Source organism: Cibotium barometz, chromosome 11 (assembly GCF_041138505.1).
Source record: "Cibotium barometz isolate CiBa-2024 chromosome 11, ASM4113850v1, whole genome shotgun sequence".
In the NCBI taxonomy this organism is placed as follows: domain Eukaryota; kingdom Viridiplantae; phylum Streptophyta; class Polypodiopsida; order Cyatheales; family Cibotiaceae; genus Cibotium; species Cibotium barometz.
The window spans coordinates 32,704,985-32,724,798 of record NC_141056.1 but is presented as its reverse complement, the minus strand read 5'-3'; the positions used below and the strand labels follow the sequence as shown (position 1 = coordinate 32,724,798).

General features: G+C 47.8%; 1 protein-coding gene across 4 annotated transcripts in view; it reads left to right on the top strand.

Annotated features, from left to right (window-relative positions):
- Positions 1 to 1,183: 1,183 nt before the first annotated feature.
- The window catches only part of ATG10 (autophagocytosis-associated family protein), a 78,796-nt gene continuing 60,165 nt past the window's right edge, over positions 1,184 to 19,814 (top strand). The window contains exons 1-2 of one of the 4 annotated variants that reach the window (XM_086805176.1): positions 1,202 to 1,361; positions 1,753 to 1,855. In XM_086805176.1, the coding sequence (XP_086661302.1) occupies positions 1,242 to 1,361; positions 1,753 to 1,855 (223 nt within the window). In that variant the 5' untranslated portion in view covers positions 1,202 to 1,241. Of the gene's footprint in view, positions 1,856 to 19,814 lie in introns of all 4 variants that reach the window. The other 3 variants (XM_086805179.1, XM_086805180.1, XM_086805177.1) reach the window with 3 other exon arrangements.

The window sequence follows — 19,814 nt, the reverse complement described above, 5'->3', positions numbered from 1 at the left end:
AACAAGTGAGGGGAGGATGGGGAAGTATTGGATTTAAGTTGCCAAAACCAAAGTAATCCATTGTGCTAGAGCCTTTGCCTTATAGGAAACATGTGAGACTATTAGAGGAGGGCCATCTGGCCATCCTCATGTTATATATAGCAAGGCCTTGAGTAGCTCCCATATTGAGGAAATAATAAAGGTTATTTTGGTTATTTTAGTTCATCATGTTGGGAGTTCTATCATGTTTGTGTTGCACGAGAGAGAGAGAGAGAGAGAGAGAGAGAGAGAGAGAGAGAGAGTCATATTTGTGCTGCACTACATTAAAGCTATTTTTTGTTGCATTCGAAGGATCCCGAATATTTACTTAAGTATTTAAGTATTAAAGACCTTTCATTATGGTTAATTAAGCTAAAAGCTTAATAGTGGTATCAAAGCAAACAAACTCCAACTTGTAGGATGCCCACAGCCAAACCCTAACCCTAAAAAATAGAAAATTCTAACCCTGAAAATCAACCAACCCTAACCCTAAAATTAGTCTTAGCAAGGGTTGTATGGAAAAATGGGAAAGAATACCCCTACCAATTTTTATCCCTTTGTCCAATTTGGCCTGATTTTTCCATTTTCCCAAGTATGCAGTAGTCTTTTTTTTTTTGGGAACATAAATATAATTATATTTATAGGTTAAGTACAACCATATACAAAAGATCTCTTTTTACAACTGTCACTCCTCCCATCCTACTTCCAATCACTATTAAAAGCAGGTTACAAATTCTCGTCCTCCCAAACAAAAGATGAGTGTTCCCAAGAAATATGATATCCCAACTACATACCTGCCCCACACGCAAAGACTAAGTAGTACATCCCTAGAGTAGTCTCTTATGTCGTTTTTTTGAGGTGCAAATAGTCTCTTCTACACGCAAAAAATAAAATAAAATGACGGAAGGCTGTACAAGGCAACCATTAAAGTCATCAAAGCCTTTGGGAACCCATCTTCTCCCTTTTCATGTACACATCAAGGCTGAATTGTGAAGAGACGCCACGACTTCTTACTTATTAGAAAAAAAAAAATATTTTCCATAATACTTGTACAGCTTAGCCTTATTAAAAACACATAAATAACCAGCCCTCACGTTATATAAACGCTTCCTTCCGCCCCATACAGATTGCGATTCAGCGACCCCCGCGCCGCCCCCCCCCCTCCTCCTCCCGCCCCCCCCCTCTCTGCAATTTTTGGTGCTTGCGCCTGTTGCTTGGTGCCCATGTGCTTCTTCATCAGCCTGCCCTTCCTCTTGCCGGTACCTATGTGCACATTTTTCCCCAAGAAGCGGTTTGATGCAGACAAGTTCCGCCTACATATCAGAATATTTAGCATGTGCCAGGTGTGGTCTTTCTAAATTATCGGGTACATACATTTTCATAATGTGGCACTTTGATGTTAAGAAACCCGCAAATTCATCATCATATGGGCACAACACACTTCCAAGTGCACAAATGGGGACCTATGGTTTTAAAAAATAAAAACCCCTCTGCGCCCTCTTCATTGGCAAAAACCAGCTCCAATGCTCTCGGTTCCAGTTGATCTTCCTACCTATACGGGGTGGTCTATAGCAACCTCCCCAGATTGCAACCGACCCCTTTCCAGTTCACAATATGCCTCTGCCTCACCCACCTACTGACTCCAGCCGACTGGTAGCAGGCTTTGTAGTAGATGCAGTAGCAGTTCGAGCAGCAACTTCAAGCGTTCGTGCTCACACTGGCTTCTCTTCTCAGATCCAAGAGTGGCAGACTGATCATCATTCTCATGCTAGTTCTGTACCAATAGCTTCAATAACGCTATCAAACAATGAAGACACCATTCCCCCTGAGTTGGAAGGTGACGATCTTAAGACTCTTTATTGTCTTTTGCAAGCTAGTAAAACAAAGAAATTGGAATTTAAAGCCCGTGAGTTCTATGGAAGATAACACAATAAGCATATGTGCGACAACTAGTCCTAAAAGGAGTTGAGTCTTATCGTCTTTTGCAAGCTAGTAAAACAAAGAAATTGGAAATTAAAGCCCGTGAGTTCTATGGAGGATAACACAATAAGCGTATGTGTGACAACTAGTCCTAAAATGAGTTTTTAATTGGATATTTTTGTCTTGTGCTGCTAGCCAACAGCTTTCTCTGGACCGACCTGCAGCCCAACCACATATAAAAGAAATAACTTCATAATTCACAACACAAAAACACATCATAAAACAACATTCACCATCTATTGTTGTCGGTCTACCTCTGTAGCAGCTTGGACCTCATCGTTTATCTGTAGCTTTCGTCGGCTCCTTCCTCTACACACAACAGCACCAGCTTGTGTCTTTTGCCCATACCTATCTATTGTCGACTCTACCCCAGCAGCAGCAGCAGCAGCAGCAGCAGCAGCTTGGTAAACCTTCTGCATTGTTTGTGTAGCCTGCAGCTCTAGTACCTGTACCTGCAGCACACTTTGGGACAACAGTCCTCTCTACTCATCATCACCCATCGACTTGGGACAACAACTCTCTCTGCTCATCATCACTTGACAACATCAGGACAGCAGCCCTCTCTGCTCTTCACCACCTACCTTGTGACGACATCACACCATTCGCCTGGGACAGCAACCCTCTCTGCTCCTCAGATCTGCTTTTCTCCTGCAGTCCACTCATCTGCAGGTTTGCGTTTGTCTGCATCACCACAGCTCTAGGTATTGTAGTACCCTTGTCACCAGAGTCTGCATCCCTCAGGTACCGCATCACTCTTGTCACCAGAGCCTGTACCACTACATTTCTATTGCCCACTACAATCATCTACCACCTCACGGAGCGCCACCGCTATCCTCGACATGAGCCTTCGTCACCGATCGTGCTTCAACTCCGACATCATCTTTGCTTCTTCGACAGTCTACTACTCAGAGTCATCTCACACTAGAGGGCCTCTTGTACAGGATTTCATTCACCATTATACATACACTCATTCATCCATTTCATGCTGTGTTGATTTGCTTTGATCTCTCGTACATCTGGTCCTTTCGTCCTTTGGTCCACACATGGTATTAGAGCTATCATGAGCAAAGGGATTGAAGACCTCGAGAGGACACATCATGGATTGTCTACCCATAGTTCTGGAAGACCAACCTTCGTCACACCAGATGTTGATTCTCCTTACTTAGATTTGGACCACACGGAGGATGGGACTTCACCAGATGTTGATTCTCCTTACTCAGATCTAGACCACAGAGAGGATGGGACTTCTTACTCATTGGAGAGTCCCGTTCGAGGTCTTTCATTGGGAGTAGACCAACCTGTCTACACCTACTCACTCTCTACACCTTTGACATCACGCCCTTTCTCTCGGAACTTATTAGACTTTGCTTCCAGAGGGGGATACATGCCTTCTGTCAGTGTGCCAGTGTGGGATGGGACCCTGGTATCCTCTCTCTTCAACTCATTTTCTTTCATGCTTCCCTTTTGGTTTGAGAGGGGGTGTGTGACAACCAGTCCTAAAAGGGGGTTTTTATTGGATTTTTTGTCTTTTGCTGCTTGCCGATGGCCTTCTCTGGGCCAACCAGTAGTCCAATTACATATAAAAGAAATCGCTTCATAATTCAGCAAACAAAAACACATCATAAAACAACATTCACCATCTGCTCTGCTGCTGGTCTACCTCTGCGGGCAGCAGCCTAGACCTCATCGTTTATCTGCAGCTGTCGTTGGCTCCTTCCTTTGCACACAACAGCACTAGCTCGCATCTTCTACCGATACCTATTTGTTGTCAGCTCTACCCCCTGCAGCAGCAGTAGCCTGGCAAACCTTCTGCGTTGTTCGTGCAGCTTGCAACTCCAGTATTTGTACCTGCAGCACACCTTGGGATTGTAGCCCTGTTTGCTCATCATCACCCATCGAATTGGGTCAGCAACCCTCTCTGCTCATCATCACCCATCGACTTGGGATAGGAGCCCTCTTTGCTCATCATCACCCATCAACTTGGGATAGCATCCCTCTTTGCTCATCATCACCTCATGACATCGAGACAACAATCCTTTGTTTCTCGGATTTGAGTTTCTTTTGCAGGTTTGCGTTTGTCTACATCACCACACCTTCAGGTACTGGAGCACCCTCATCACCAGAGCGTGCACCCCTCAGGTACCGCATCACCCTTGTCACCAGAGCTTGCACCACTATATTTCCGTTGCCCACTATAGTCATCTATCACCTCAGAGTGCCACCGCATCCACCGAAGCAAGTCTTGGACACTGACCACCTCACGGAGCGCCACAATTCCGATTCAACTCCCCTTGGCAACATTCGCTACAACCTTGTTGTCGACAGGAAGGGTCTTCTTCTTATCATTCTGAGCGTCAACAATTCTTTTTACCACGTGTATCTGATCGCGGACAAGACTTTGGACGTGATTGGGTATGACAAGCTGAAGTCCCTTTTATTTGAGACTTCGAAACAGCTTGAACCACCAATGCCCTGTGCAAGTGCACAAGGTCGGATGGACCTGGAAGGCAAGATTGAGTTAGAGGGCCTCACGGGAACTTGGAAACCTCGAGAGGGATCACGATGACGTAAGGGTCTCCAAAAAGGGGGGGGGGTGGGCGCGGGGTTCCCTGCAGTGGGACTGTTTGGGGGGGGGGGGGGAGGGGGGTCATCACCGTCGGGGGGCTGGTGTGATAAGTGCTCACTAGACTGGCGTGCTAGACGGTGCCGCTCTACTGTGGAAGTCCGATGGTGGTTCTGCCCCGAACTGGCAGCGTGCCACTCTTCTACACCGAGAGCCTTAGGGGTTGGGACTTGGTGCTGTGAATCCTGGGGCCGGGATCTCCTCTCCCCCCTGGTGAGGAGCTGAGCTAAGAACTTGGGGGGGGGGGGGGGGAGGCATTGGTGATGCTCTCCTCGATTGACAACGGGGACGAGCTCTGGCAAGGTGTCCCACCTGACGACAAATGAAGCATTGCCTGGGGAGGCCAGAGTACTCGACACTCTGCAAAACAGGAGCCCCACGGAGGGGGGTCATCACCGTCGGGGGGCTGGTGTGATAAGTGCTCACTAGACTGGCGTGCTAGACGGTGCCGCTCTGCTGTGGAAGTCCGATGGTGGTTCTGCCCCGAACTGGCAGCGTGCCACTCTTCTACACCGAGAGCCTTAGGGGTTGGGACTTGGTGCTGTGAATCCTGGGGCCGGGATCTCCTCTCCCCCCTGGTGAGGAGCTGAGCTAAGAACTTGGGGGGGGCGGGGGGGGGGGGGGGGGGGGAGGCATTGGTGATGCTCTCCTCGATTGACAACGGGGACGAGCTCTGGCAAGGTGTCCCACCTGACGACAAATGAAGCATTGCCTGGGGAGGCCAGAGTACTCGACACTCTGCAAAACAGGAGCCCCACGGAGGCACGGAAGCGATATGGCATGTGGGACTTTCTTCGGAGAGGCTATGCAGATGCAAAGAGAGGGAATCCTACCATCCGAGCGAGAACTGAGGCGGGATTTGATCACTCTCCCAATAACACCACCTATCATCGGAAGGAGGGGAAGATATTCCTTCTTGAGGCTAGGAAAGAAGATTGTGATGGGAAAGCCTGAGACGCTAGCCAGAGGGTTGGATGTGTTGGAAATTATTTCATCCCCAGATGGACTTTCCCATGCATATTCATGCTTGTATGTGGCTCCATATGAAGCCCTGCATTAGCATATCTTAGTAGAGATTATTTAGCATTTTTTCTACCATTTTTCTGGTATTTTTAAGGCATTTATAGCATCTCTTTGCTATAGCCAAGCTGTTGGCCTGCTACAGCTGGCCGACCAGCTCCTCTCCCACATATATATAGGTGGCTTGGCTTAGCATCATTATTATTTCTTTTTCAGCTTCTGCAATGATAGGCAGCATCTATGGGACCTCCCTCATGCTGCTCCACATGATGTACTACCTTTTCTGGTGATATTCAGCAGTGATCTTTTCTCCTTTATGCTTGCTATCCATATACAGTGTTGTACAGTTCTTGCAGCATTTCTGAGTGGGTATCTCAGCATTGTACCCATTCTTTCATGGTATCAGAGCGGGAAACATCTACAGGGACCTGCGTTTCTTTTCCCATGCTGCTGTTGACTGTTTACAGCATATAGGAGCTGTTTACTGCTGCGTTTCTTCATCAGTAACCTGCATTTTACAGTGGAGCTGCTGGACTGCCTCAAGTGCTGCAATTTCTTGCTATTGTAGGCTGCGTTTTCTGCATAGCTTCTGCGTTTTCTGCAATTTTACTGTTATTAGCTGAAACCCTCTTCATAGGTGCTGAGGATAGGAACTCTGAGATAGTTTGCTTCTTCTATTTTCAGATTCCCACCCTCCCTTCCCTTTCTTTCTTCTTTCTCTTGATGTGCACAGCTTGAGAGGAGGTACTTTGTTTTTTTTTTCAACAGACATGGCTTCAGGAGACCCCTTCTCTACAGCCATTCCTTCTCCTATCTCTTCTCCCACTCCATCACAACCTGGATCCCCTGCTCCCGCCACTCCACAGGTGGTTCCTATTCCCAATCTTTCCTTTTTGAGTTTCTCTCATCCAGGTCTTGCTCCCACCCCTGCCCACATACCATCCTACAACCCTCCCCAAGTCAGTGACTCCATGAAGCTTACAGCAACCAACCGTCATACTTGGTCTTTCTACACTCAGTTGTTGCTGGAAGGAGCCGGTGTGTGGATGGCTATCTCCACACCTCATTTGGTGGACCTTGCTTTGCAAAGCATATTGGATGCTCGGGCTCGTCTTATCATCATCCATTGCATGACTCCATCCATACAGGCACAGTTTGTCTCCTCCCAGAGTAATGCTCATCAGATGTGGACAGAGATCCAGAGGAGGTTTGGGAGAGTTTCGACAGTGAAGATTGCCAAATTGGAGTCAGATCTAGAGAAGCTTACCATCACTGAGTCAGATAACTTGATTGAGAAGATTGGAGAGTTCTCCCGTATCAAGCTGCAACTTGAGGAGTACGGGAGCACCATCAACAATCCCATCCATAAACTTCTTGGTAAGCTGCCTGCTTCCTTTGATTCTTTCAGGGATAATATTTATTTCCGTGATCCTCTCCCCCCTTTTGAGGAAGTCGTGAGTTATCTCCACGACAAGTGGATGCTTTGCGGAAAAGGCAAGTCGGAGTTTGCTTTTGTTGCCTCTAACAAGGGCAAGGGCAAAGGAAAAGGGAACTCCAACAACAACAAGCAAAAAGTCACCCCAAAGTCATCTTCTGACGACGACGATTCTGACAATTCTAACAGCATCAAGGGTTCCAGGATGAAGGATTCTTGTGAGTTTTGTGGCCGACATAGTCATTCAGAGGCCAAATGTTTTGCCTGACAGGCTACTTCCCGCAAAGCTAAAGCCAAAGCTAAAGCAAAATAGGAGTCCTCCTCTGATGGCTCAGACACTTCACCCACAACAGATGGCTCAGATACCAACTACAGAGGAGAGTACGAAGTCTCATGCTAAGATGGCTTTTCTTGCTGTCTATGATCCCCCTGTTCTTTCATCTTCACAGGAGCAAGATGAGTCCATCCTGGTGGTCACACAGGAGACTTCTGATTCAAAAGTCAGTGCCCTAGAGGAATATTTACAGGAGTTTTTGATAGAGACCTTATTAGTTCCTCTAATCCCTTTGGATGAGTATCTTCCTTCTCTTGTGCTATTTCATGCTGATGCTATTATTGTAGATTTTCTCTCCTCTCTTTTAGAGGAGGATAATGGTTCTTCTATAGAGCAGGTGGATGATTTTGTTGAGATATCCTCACATATTCTGGAGCTTCCTACTTTGGCGGCTTCTCTCTTGGCAGTTACTTCTCCTTCTTATGTTCAGAGGTGGCATCTTCCGCTATCTTGGATCCTGTTCCTACTTCGAACCTGGCAAATTCAGCTATCACTGATGATCAGTTTGTTCCAGTGGTTGTTTCATTTCCTTCTTCTTCAGAGGAGGATTCTACTTCGGTCCCGATACTTGTTGCAGATGCAAGGAGGTACCACATTTTTCGGAGCCATCTATGGTTCCATCTTCTGAGGGCTTCTCTCTCCAGATTGATTCTGTTGTTTCGTCTTCGATATCTTCTCGATCTTCTCGTGGCTTCTTCTGGAAAACTTCTGGGTATTCAGATGTACCATATCTTCGCGAGCTTTGTGCCTTTTATGAGGAGGTTGTTCCTTCAGACTCTTTGGAGGATTTTTTGCAGCGTCCCGGAGTTGGTCCACCTATCTGGCCGCGTGAAGAGGAGGTGTTGGAAATTATTTCATCCCCAGATTGACTTTCCCATGCATATTCATGCTTGTATCTGGCTCCATATGAAGCGCTGCATTAGCATATCTTAGCAGAGATTATTTAGCAATTATTCTACCATTTTTCTGGTATTTTTTAGGCATTTCTAGCATTTCTTTGCTATAGCCAAGCTGTTGGCCTGCTACAGTTGGCCGACTAGCTCCTCTCCCACATATATATAGGTGGCTTGGCTTAGCATCATTATTATCTCTTTTTCAGCTTCTGTAGTGATAGGCAGCATCTACGGGACCTCCCTCATGCTGCTCCACATGATGTACTACCTTTTCTGGTGATATTCAGCAGTGATCTTCTTTTCTCCTTTATGCTTGCTATCCATATACAGTGTTGTATAGTTCTTGTAGCATTTCTGAGTGGGTATCTCAGCATTGTACCCATTCTTTTAGGATGCTGGGTCGAAGTAGTGCTGCCACCTTGCAAAGAAGGCTTGGGCCATATGTAGTGCGATGGGGCGTTGAGCTGCATGACTCTATCCAATGCTGCAGGCGATTCAAAATCAACCTGGTAGTAGCATCCACGCCACGCCTGAAAGGATAAATATCAATAATCTTGCCAAGCTCACCGATGAGGCTGCAAAAGATCCCTGAGCAGTCCACGTGTCGGGTGGCTACCCACAATCTTGCAAACCAGGGTGGAGGTCTCCAAGGAGGTGATTGTCGAAGTGAGGAGTTGGAGTTCTACTTCAGAAAAGGAAAGGCAACGATGTGGCTCGGTTAGGGATGATGAAGCGGATGCCATGGAGTCCTCCTGGGGATGAGAAGACGCCAACACGCCGAAGAAAAAACCTGCCCAAAAGCTGAAAACACTTGACAAAGGGGGCAGAGGGTGATAGGCCTCAGGGAGATGAAGAGGATCAGGACGACGGGAGGAGGTTGGCGAAGAAATCGAGGGCAGGTGGAATGCGGGGCTAGCAGACAACAAAGGGGGAAGAGGTGGGTGGAAAGGAGGAGATCCAGGTAGCGAGGAGGTGGAAAGGAGTGGGTGGACGAGTAGGGGAGAGAGCAAAAAGAGGTGCAATGGGGGGGGGGGGGTTTGTTGCACATAGCAAGGGAGGCAGAGGGCGAGGAGGCAGCGGGCGATGGGGAAGGTGGGAGGATGGAGGGAATTGAAGGAAGATGCTGGATGAAACAGAGGCGAGGGCGCACAAGAGGCGGAGAGGGGGTAGATGGGTGGAAAACGGGGGCTCATAGGGTGTAGGAGGGCTGGAGGTGGGGCGCACAGGAGGCTATCGAAGCAGGCGACGAAAGGCAGCGCTCAGAGGGGGCAGTGTGCTAGATTGGGGAGGGAGGGAGAGGACGAAGGTTGGCAGAAACACAGAGGAGGGAGGCGGGGTAGCGCGGGGGAGGATGTTAGAAGTCATCTCCTGTCTTTATCAGACACCAGGGCCTCTGTTGTGGGTGTGCCCGCCCTGTATAGGTGTTTTCTCATTTTTCCTCACTCCCCGTATGTTTTCGCCATTTTTCCATGTTGTGGGTGGCTGCCATATGGTGGCAAGATCAACTGAAGCTGGCCGACTGCACTCATTTGCATATGAGGCTGGCCGACCTGCTCTGTTGGGGTCGTGGATGATTTCCTTGGCTGGCCGACTGGAGGGACCCAGTCATGAGGCTGGCTGTTACGAGCCTGTGTTTTTCCCTCTAGACAACAAGCTGGTGGGCACGGGCATGGGACGCACAGTGTGGACATGCATCAGCTGAATGTGAAAAGGAAACCCATGTTAGTGGCCAGCCGAAGTGTGAAAGGGAACAAAAGAGATTTTTATAAAGTTCTAAGGTTTTTAAACCTTTGATGACTTAAAGGCCTAATAATATTATTTAATAAGCATGCGTTTTTGAAAACCTTGCTTTTGGCGTTTTTAAAAAAAAAATGTATCTTCTTTATTTAAGGGAAGGTGGTGGATTGGAGGGTGTGGTCATGGCGTGGCTGCATGGGTATGCTGTCGTCGCTGTAGTTGGGTACCGCTGCCACCGGGTATAGCAGCTGCCACCAGCTACTGCTGGTGTGCCGCTGTCAGGTACAGTCGGGCGCCGTCGCTGGGTACAGTCGGGCACTGTCGCTGGTACAGGTACCGCCGCTGCCAGAGTTGTCGCGCCGTCGCCAGGTGTCGGAACTGCCGCCGCTGGTATAGGCGTCGCCGTCGGGTGCAGTCCGGCGCTGCCGCTGGGTACAGAGCTGCGCCGCCGCCGCCGGTACAGTCGGGCGCCGTCGGGTACAATGTCGTGCCACCGCCGCTGGTACAGTCGGGCGCTGCCGTCAGAACCGCCGCCGCTGTCAGAGCCACCGTGCCGCTGCCAGAGCCGCCGCTGCTAGAGCCACCGCGCCACCGCCAGGTACGCCGCGTCGCCTCTGCCGCCGCTGCCGTTGCCGTTGCCGCTGAGTACTGCTGCTGTCACCAGGTGTTATCATTGCTATGTATGGATTACAGCTGGGCAGCAACAATGGGCAGTATAGGGCAGCCAAGCAGCCTAGCAGGCAACCAGATGGGCAGCAGCTAGGCAGGCGTCAGGCAAGAGTTTTTCTGCAGAAATATGGCAGACAGACGAGGGTCAGATGGGAGACTCTCTACGCCAGGTGGCTTGTGTGGAAGCAGTCAGCGTGGATCTCTCTCTCTCTCTCTTGAAAGAAGGTGAGCTGAAGGAGGCATGGAGGGGCCAACAACCAAGGAGTCTCTCTCTTTCTTCGCAAGTAGGTTTTGTTTACGAGATTGGGATACAGAGGATCAAGCTGCATATGCACAGGATGATGTTCTTGGAAGAGATGTGTGTTGCTCTTCATCTTGGACTTAAGTGTATTCAGGGATGGCTTGACACATCCTCTATCTTTCTCTCTCTGAGTTTTTGGCATCGTGATTGGATGATGCATATGAGGATTTATCTGTTATGGAAACAGGACATTGGTCTTTCATGAGGAGACAGGACTTTGGTATTGGGGATATAGGCCTATGGTTTATGGACACAGGTCTATGGTTTATTAGATACAGGTCTTTGGTTTCGTGAGAAAAGCATGTCTCTAGATTCATGTGAACAGGTTATAGTTTTCTGGAGGTTACATGCAGGCTGTGACTATAGGAAGGACATATGGTTTGGTACAACCCTACTGCTGTTTGGGAAAGGGTTGTGAGATCCATGGTTGAGATGGAGAAGACCTTTTCAAGCAGGGAGGTGTCGTACAGGTGTGCCTTCTATATAGAATGCTTTGCTGTAATAGCTGAGTTCTTATTTGTGTCTTTGCCTATACGAGGTGAAGAGCAAAAGCTAAAGATGAAGCTCAGGAGAAAAGACACCAAGGACAGGAAGTAGTCAGCCAGGAACAAAGCAGTTGAAGAGTTATGGTACAAGAGATGGGTTGAAGGCTATGGCTTTCGACACTTGGTCATTAGTGGTATCCTCACGGAGGCTTCATGGTTTCGGAAGGCAGCTTCTTTCTATGTTTAGCAGTGGTGATCTACTAGGCTTCATTAGGGACTTGTGCTTACCACTTGGGTGGAGTGCAAGCAGGTTTTGGGTGCCTGTGGATGTATCAGACGAGGCTCAGATGGAAGCGGAGGGACTTAATGAGGTTCTTATTCCAGAGCAGATATTGGCACGTAAGGAAAGAAAGGTACAAGGTAAAGTTTCCCGTCGCTATCTTGTGAAGTTCAAGAACTATTCACTGATGGATGCAAAGTGGATGGAGGAGGGTGACTTAGCAGATTCACCTTAGGTATTGCAGCTTTACCTTCACACCTTTGAGTTGGAGCCGACTCTTGCGACGACTCATTCAGGTTCAGCAGAGCATGGGTCTGGAGCATTGCCTGATGCTCAAGAGGGGGGTAGCACCTCCGCTCCCTTGTTATAGACAAGCTCAGTTTTTCATCTAGAAGTCGCTTGGTGACATCTTTGTATTCACCCAAGGTACTGAGGCTGACAGTACATCTGCTTATGGGACTTCTATGATATTGTGTACTAGTCACATGAGATGGTAAAGTTAGGTATGGTTCACAGTCGGCCGCACCATGAACTATAACTACAACTATGGATGGTTTTTGCCTTTGGAACTAAGGTATGACTGAGGAAAAGATTGGGACATTGATCTTTGTCATATGGTTCTGGCTGTTCTTGACCACAAGATCGGTCAATTGGATATTGAGATGATGCTATTTGTGGAGTTGGTCTCCTTTGGAATGGCATGGTTTGGTTGAGCTCAAAGGCTGAGGCAACCTGAGCTAACACTTCGAGACTCTATGGAGAGCATAAGTCTTGTGAGCAGTCCTAGAGTTGGTTTGGTTCATATATGGATTGAACTCTATTTGTGCATGTATTTATACACTTTATGAGGTATTATGGTATTCTGGTGCCATTGGATTCTGGTATCCTTGAGAATACATTGGGTAATACTCTGGATGTGTCAGGATGAGATGCATGTATGTTGATATGATACATCAGGTACTTTACCATGTTCATGGTGTATCACTGAGTGTGGCTCCTGAGGGATGGCCATAAGTAGGGTGTGTAAAGCATCAAGAGGGACATATGTGGAAAGTCCTTAGTGGATGTATAGTTTAGATGCATTGAGTGCTTTCATATGCTCATGTTGTACCTTCAATCGTGGGTCCTACAGGGATACCCATGGGCGTAAGGCTTGCGAGCAACCCTGAGACTGTTATTTTGGAGTGGGTAGAGCATCTTGAGGAGCATATTGTTTGCGAATGCATATATGTGTCATGCATATGTTTGTCATATGTTGAATGATGCATGGTTTTGTTTTTGGCTAACACAGATTACGTGTTTCCACTTGATTTTAGACTTTTGTTGCAGGTTTTGAAGGAACAAGCAAGAGTTGCTAGTCACTTTGATGTGACAGTGTGACCTTATTGTTCAGGATGATTGTTTCATCACCCAGATGCACTGGAGGGGCATTGCTTTGGTCACATGGGGACTCTTTCTTCATTGGATGCCTTACTGTGTTATTGAGTGCAATCGAGGACGCTTGCTATTTTTCAAGAGGGGGGTATGTTACGAGCTTGTGTTTTTTTCTCTGGACAACAAGCAGGTGGGCACGGGCATGGGACGCATAGTGTGGACAGGCATCAGCTACCCATGTTAGTGGCTAGCCCAAGTGTGAAACGGGACAAAAGAGATTTTTATAAAGTTCTAAGGTTTTTAAACCTTTGATGACTTAAAGGCCTAATAATATTATATGCCTCTCGTGTTCTTTACGTCCCTGCTCTTGGTTTTCATCTTCTGTCAGTGCATGAAGTATGCAAGACTGGCTTTCGGGTGGAATTTGAGGAGGATTCAGTTGCTCTACGGGACCGTGAGACTGGCCAGGTTGTTTGGGAAGGCGGTGTGGAGAATGGTATCTACAAGCTCTCTACACTCTCCTCATTGACAGGTTCTCAGGTTGGAGATCTGTGGCACTTTCGTTTTGGCCACTTAAATGTGGATGCACTGCGGCGAGCTTTCCGAGACCAGATGGTGGTTGGCTTGCCGGGTGTTGGCAGCAGGCAAGGACGTTGCAGTTCTTGCATACGTGGTAAGCAGCACAGGGAATCCTTTCCGAAGCAGGCTTCCAGGCGGGCTTCAAAACCATTGGAGTTGATTCACACTGACTTGTGTGGACCTCAGCAGACACCATCATTGGGAGGATCTCTCTATTTTATGGTGCTTGTTGATGACTGTACCAGATTCACGTGGGTCTACTTTCTTTCACAGAAGGACCAAGCTTTTGCACGGTTCAAAGATTGGCACGTGATGGTGGAAAAAGTGTCTAGATTTCAGGTAAAGACTCTCAGGGCTGACAAAGGGGGTGAATTCTCCTCGAATGTATTTCTCAGATTTTGTGCAAATCATGGCATCAAGAGGGAACTGGCCAGAGGACTGTGGTGGAGATGGCGAGGACCATGCTGGAGCATCGTGGTCTTCCTCGTCCACTTTGGGGAGAGGCTATGGCAACGGCTATCCATACCCTCAACCGGTCTCCAACGACTGCAGTACCTAATATGACTCCGTTTGAGGCATACGTTGGCAAGAAACCTGATGTCTCGCACTTCCGTGTTTTGAGTGATGCGTATGTACATATTCCAAAGAAGCAGAGGGGGAAGCTTGACTCCAAATCCCGCAAGCTTATATTTGTGGGGTATAATTCTCTTTCCAAGGGATACAGATTGTATGATCAAGAGAGGAATGAGATTGTTGTCAGCTGGGATGTGGTCTTTGATGAGCTTGTTCCAGTATCCACTGTGGAGGAGCCGCCACATGGATATCCAGAAGAGTCTGATGATGATTCCCAGACTATTGTTCCAGTTGATCAACCTCAGTCAGTACAGGAGGTTGAGCCCAGAGCTGGAGTAGAACCCCGCAACGGCAGGAGGCTCCACGATCTGTTCGAGTACCCAGGTGGTTGTGGTTTCCGTGGCTCCTGGTTTCTGCCGTCAATGCACATGTAGCCGTCCATCTCTGTGTGTTCCCGCCGTAGCCCATGTCGGGCCAACCCATCCAATCACCCACGAGCTCTTTCGTTGACTACCACGCCCTTGCACCTCTGCCCTGCCTGCTCGTTCCTCCGGAGACACCCGCACTATCACCACACCTTGACATCGGGATGGTCGTCCTGCACTGCCCGATGCCCGACTTCTACTCGAGTCCACGCCTGAGGTTTGCGCTTGTCAACTTGCTGCTCCACCGGCGCGCTCTAGGACTACGCCGTCGCAGCCAGCTCCATGCCACCTTCAGTCGAGCAACATCGCCTTCCGCCTGTTGGCTTTGGAGCTCGTGGTCGTGTATTCTGAACTCCCCTTTGGCTCTTGTCCATGCATTCCGGCCTTCACTTCATGGCTCAAGGAGGTGTGACCTTGCCTATTGAACTTCTCTTTCAAGCAGCATCTCCGCCATTCTTCTTGACACCTATTGAGGACACTTGGCATCATATTTGGTAGAAGGCATATGTGGTGGTATCGTATGCTTTGGAGGTGGCAATTCTCATAGCTACTCTCGGGTTATCACATGACTAGAAGTTGTGGTGGATTATCCCATATGCAAGAGCATGGGAAGTTGAAGAGCCATATATAGGGTGTGGTGGCACCTTGTCATAGATATCTCCACCGGCCGGGTTTTTTGGGGGGAGCAACGGCTAGGAGATGGGAGCCTAGCCACCGACGTTGCTCAGTGCCCTAGGGTGGTGTGCGTGCTGCTGTTGCGTGACTTTGACATGGTATCAAAGCTCTGCTTGTGTGGTCCTGGGTGGTCCTAACCTTTGTTTGATCGAGGTGCTTGAATTGAAGGAGGGTGTTGGAGGTGGCAATTCTCATAGCTACTCTTGGGTTATCGCATGACTAGAAGTTGTGGTGGATTATCCCATATGCAAGAGCATGGGAAGTCGAAGAGCCATATATAGGGTGTGGTGGCACCTTGTTGGGAGGGAGCAACAGCTAGGAGATGGGACCCCAGCCACCGACGTTGCTTAGTGCACTAAGGTGGTGTGCGTGCTGCTGCGTGACTTTGACAAGCCTAAATGTCAATATCTACCACACCTCTACTAGGATCACGTGATGCCTCATCACTTGTTGCATGCGGAAGACTTGGAGATGAATCGTAATGATTAGAGGACAGATTCAGCACATAGACTTGACGATTCAGATATGCACATATGAAAGAGAGAGAAGCGGGAGAGAGTACATAGTGTTGGGTCGCAAGTAATCCTTTGAAGGGCCCCCATCGTGAAGGTGTATTTGCTTGTATTGCTGAATGTGTAATGGACTGACTATTGGCTGCAAATCGGCACCAAGACCATTGACGGGACCTCTGCAGAGTACCCGTGAAGGAGGACAAACATGCCACCTACGCAGTACAGTCTGGACAGCACCTTGTACTTGCATTAATCCGTACTGGCTGCGTTTTCTGTGCTCACAGCAAGTCGCCTTCAATTCAGCACCTTTCCCTTTGCGTTACCTTGTCTTGGGCTGCCCAGGGTATATGCACAAGCAAGGACTGATGGCAAGGGGTTTTGGATAATAGCCCTATGGAATTATATGGTTGTATATGGATAAATTGGCATTCTCCCCCGAGGAGAAGCCCAAAGAGCTTGTTCTTGAATATTTATGTCATGACCCTGTGAATTTATGCAGCATAAGTGTGAGCATGGTGGTCGGTGTGCAAGACATATTTTTTTTTTAATGTTCACAATTGGGAAAAGGGGACAAAGGTTTTAAAAACTAATAAAACCCCATGTGTGGAGGGGACAAGGGTACAAAGGTTTAAAAAACCTTTTAACCAATGGAATATCTCCTTTTAGGAATCGTGGCCCTTTTTAGGGGAAGGCTACGTTATTTTTGGGAGAGGACTCTTTTTGGAGCAATTGGGGTTGCAGCTGCACGTGTGGTGCTTTTTCGCTCTTTGGAAGGCAAGCGGCTGGATGGCAACTCCACGTAGGAGCTTTGAGTTGTGGAAAAGCTGAGGACTGGCTGGTTTAGTTCAGTACTTTTTCATTTTGTTGGGATGACAGAGGATACCCCACACAGGTACATTGATTTGTCTCATAGTCCGAGTTCGGTCTTTTGGAAGACGTTAATAAAATCTTTCTTTCTCTCTCTCTCTCTCTCTCTCTCTCTCTCTCTCTCTCTCATGGAAGGTGACTACAAGGCAGAAGACGCGGGACTGAACAGAGTTTTCTCCCGCCCTCGCTTTGTCTTTGAAGGAGCAGACAGTAGAAGTAGAGGTGCACACGTGGGGACGACCAGTCTCTATTTTCTCTCTTCTCTCCCTTTGGGGGAAAGTGACACAAGGTCTGCAGGTTTCTCTCTCTCTCTCTCTCTCTCTCTCTCTCTCTCTCTCTTTGTGAGAAGGTGGGACTGCAGAAGGTGCACAACCGAGTCCCTCTTTCCACTAGTTCGAGACTGTTTTGGGGGTGCTCCTGTGGCCCTTTGTGAGAGGAAGGGTTTGGTAGTTCAGAGGGTGGAAACAAGGCAAGTTTTTGGACTGATTTGGAAGAGTTTACGGGCTGATGTATGGATGGTTTTTGGCTATGTGCATGGGCCAGTTAGATGCGTATTCAAGGCCTCATGGATGTACTATCTTGGCTGATTAGAGGTGAATAACAGGGTGGTGTTTGGGGGCACAGGGCTATTCGTAACCTCTATGCTAAGAGGTCCAGAGGATTGGCAGATTGGACATGCATATATATAAGCCATGAGTGGCCATGATGTATTCAGTTAAACTCTTCCATTGAATGTGAATAAAGAAATACCGAAAGGGGAGCCAAGCTTTGGGGCCAACAGGTGTCGTTGTTCTTTTTGTGTAGGAGCACTCTAGCTCCCTTTTTATCTGTCTTATTTGCTGAATTACAACTGTGTTTGGGTGACTGCTAGTTTACTACACTTTGGTTTCTACTAGAGGCCAGTTTCAAGGTTCCGTTGCTGGGACCATCACCAACTTTTCTAAGGTGGTGAGCTCGTGGTTGTCTCGAGGAAAGTCGTTGCTGAAAATGTCAGCAAGATGTCAGACTATGAGGATGACTATGACTATGATGATGAGGAATAGCAGGAGACCACTCCTGAGAGGATTGAGTTTGAGGATGACTATGACTATGAGGATGACTATGACTATGATGATGAGGAATAGCAGGAGACCACTCCTGAGAGGATTGAGTTTGAGGATGTACTTGTAGGAGAACATGTTGCACGTTATGAGGATGTACTTGTAGGAGAACAGGTTGCAGAAGATGCACGTTATGAGGATGTAATGCAGCCAGAAGATATGCCAAGTAAAGAGGAAGATGATGCCCAATTCAAAGCCCGTTCGGCAGGGGCAGTGGATGTGCTTATGCAGCTCACACAAAATGAGAAGTTTGTTGAATTTATGAGGGCCCCTTTTGAGCCTAAGAAGAAGAAGAAGAAGGTGCGTTGTAGGAACCCACCTCAGGGCAATAGTGGTGCCTTCCCATAGGATCCTGCTTTTGGACAGTTTCCAACATGCAGAACACTTATGGTGCAAACCCACAAAGTTCCTTTTTCGGGTAGCCACCTATTTCGCAGCAATCGATGCATCTAGGCTATTTTGGCGGTGGTTCCGTGTTCCAATCTATGACTGGGGGTTACCCTCAAGGAGGCATAGGAATGCAAGGGAATTTTGGAGCTAGTTTTCAGCCTGGCATGCAAGGCAACATGTATGGTGGTATGAAGCCCGGAATGCAAGGGAATATGTAGGGGGCATGCAGCCCGGAATGCAAGGAAACATGTATGGGGGCATGTAGCCCGGTATGCATAGTGGTATGCTTGGAAACATGGGAGGATCAGCAGGATTGCATGGTATGCAAGGTGTGGAAACTGGCAATGTTGACCCTAGTATGGGCATGAATGCAGGGGGTAGTAATCTTGTGAAGCCACTTCCTTACGATAATCTAACACCTATGGGTAAGGCAAAGGATTATAAGGAAGGGGGAGCTGCAGTGAAATTTGACACATTCAGTGGGGCCAAAGACAGGCTCAAGGCTCTTACCTTTTTACACCAGTTTGATGCTGCTTTTTCTAGTGGAAATTACACAGAATCCTCGAAAGTGAGAAAAGCTGCGACTTTTCTCAAGGGCAATGCATTGCAGTGGTGGTCCACTCTTCTTTTGTAGCGCATAACACCATCTACTTGGGTACAGTTTAAACAGGTGTTCTCTTCCGTGTGGCTCACATCTACATTTGAGGTGGATGTAATGATAGCATGGAATAAGTTGGATGCATCGAAATGTGAGAATCTTGAGGATTATAACAAGAAGTTTTGGGTAGATTTACTCCCAGTTACTTGTTATCGTGCAGTGCCACTGTCTGAGCAGGTTGAGAAGTATTGTTGTGGATTGCCCAAGGAAGTGCGTGACTATTGCATTAAGACCTGAGTAACAAATATGTCGCAGATGATAGAGAATGCCGTGACGGCAAATGCGTTACTCACTGGGGTTTCAACTAGATTTAAGGGTAGCAAAAGCATTGGCAAGAAAACTAAGAAGTAAAGGCATGCATCTCGAGATGCAACAATGCCTGCAGAGAAGCGGCATAAGAGAACTCCTGAGGAGAAGCAGGCTTTGTTGGATGCCAAGAAATGCTTTTTATGTACCGAAGAGGGACATACGTCTTTCAATTGTCCCAAGCGTAAGTCCAATAAGGTCTTTGACACTAAAGGGGAGCCCAAGTCTAAGAAGGCAAAGCCTTCTGCAGGGTTAGTTTCTGATCTTGTTGGGGAACAGCCAAGTGGTGAGGAGACTGAGTTGTGCAGAGAATGGGGCAAAGTTAGAGATCAGAATGCTTTGATTTTCTTTGACACAAGTGCTAGAGCCAACTTTATCTCACCAGATTTGGCTGGCAGATTGGGGATCCGTGCAGAGGAGATGGGGCCTTTGTATGAGGCTAATATGGCTTGTCCTGGGTATGCAGAACCCGTTACCTCTATTATTGGGAAGTTGAGGCTTCATGTGCAAGGTTATGCGGATAGTGAGGAACTCTATATCATGCCACTTGATGGGTGTGATGTTTTGTTGGGTATGCCAT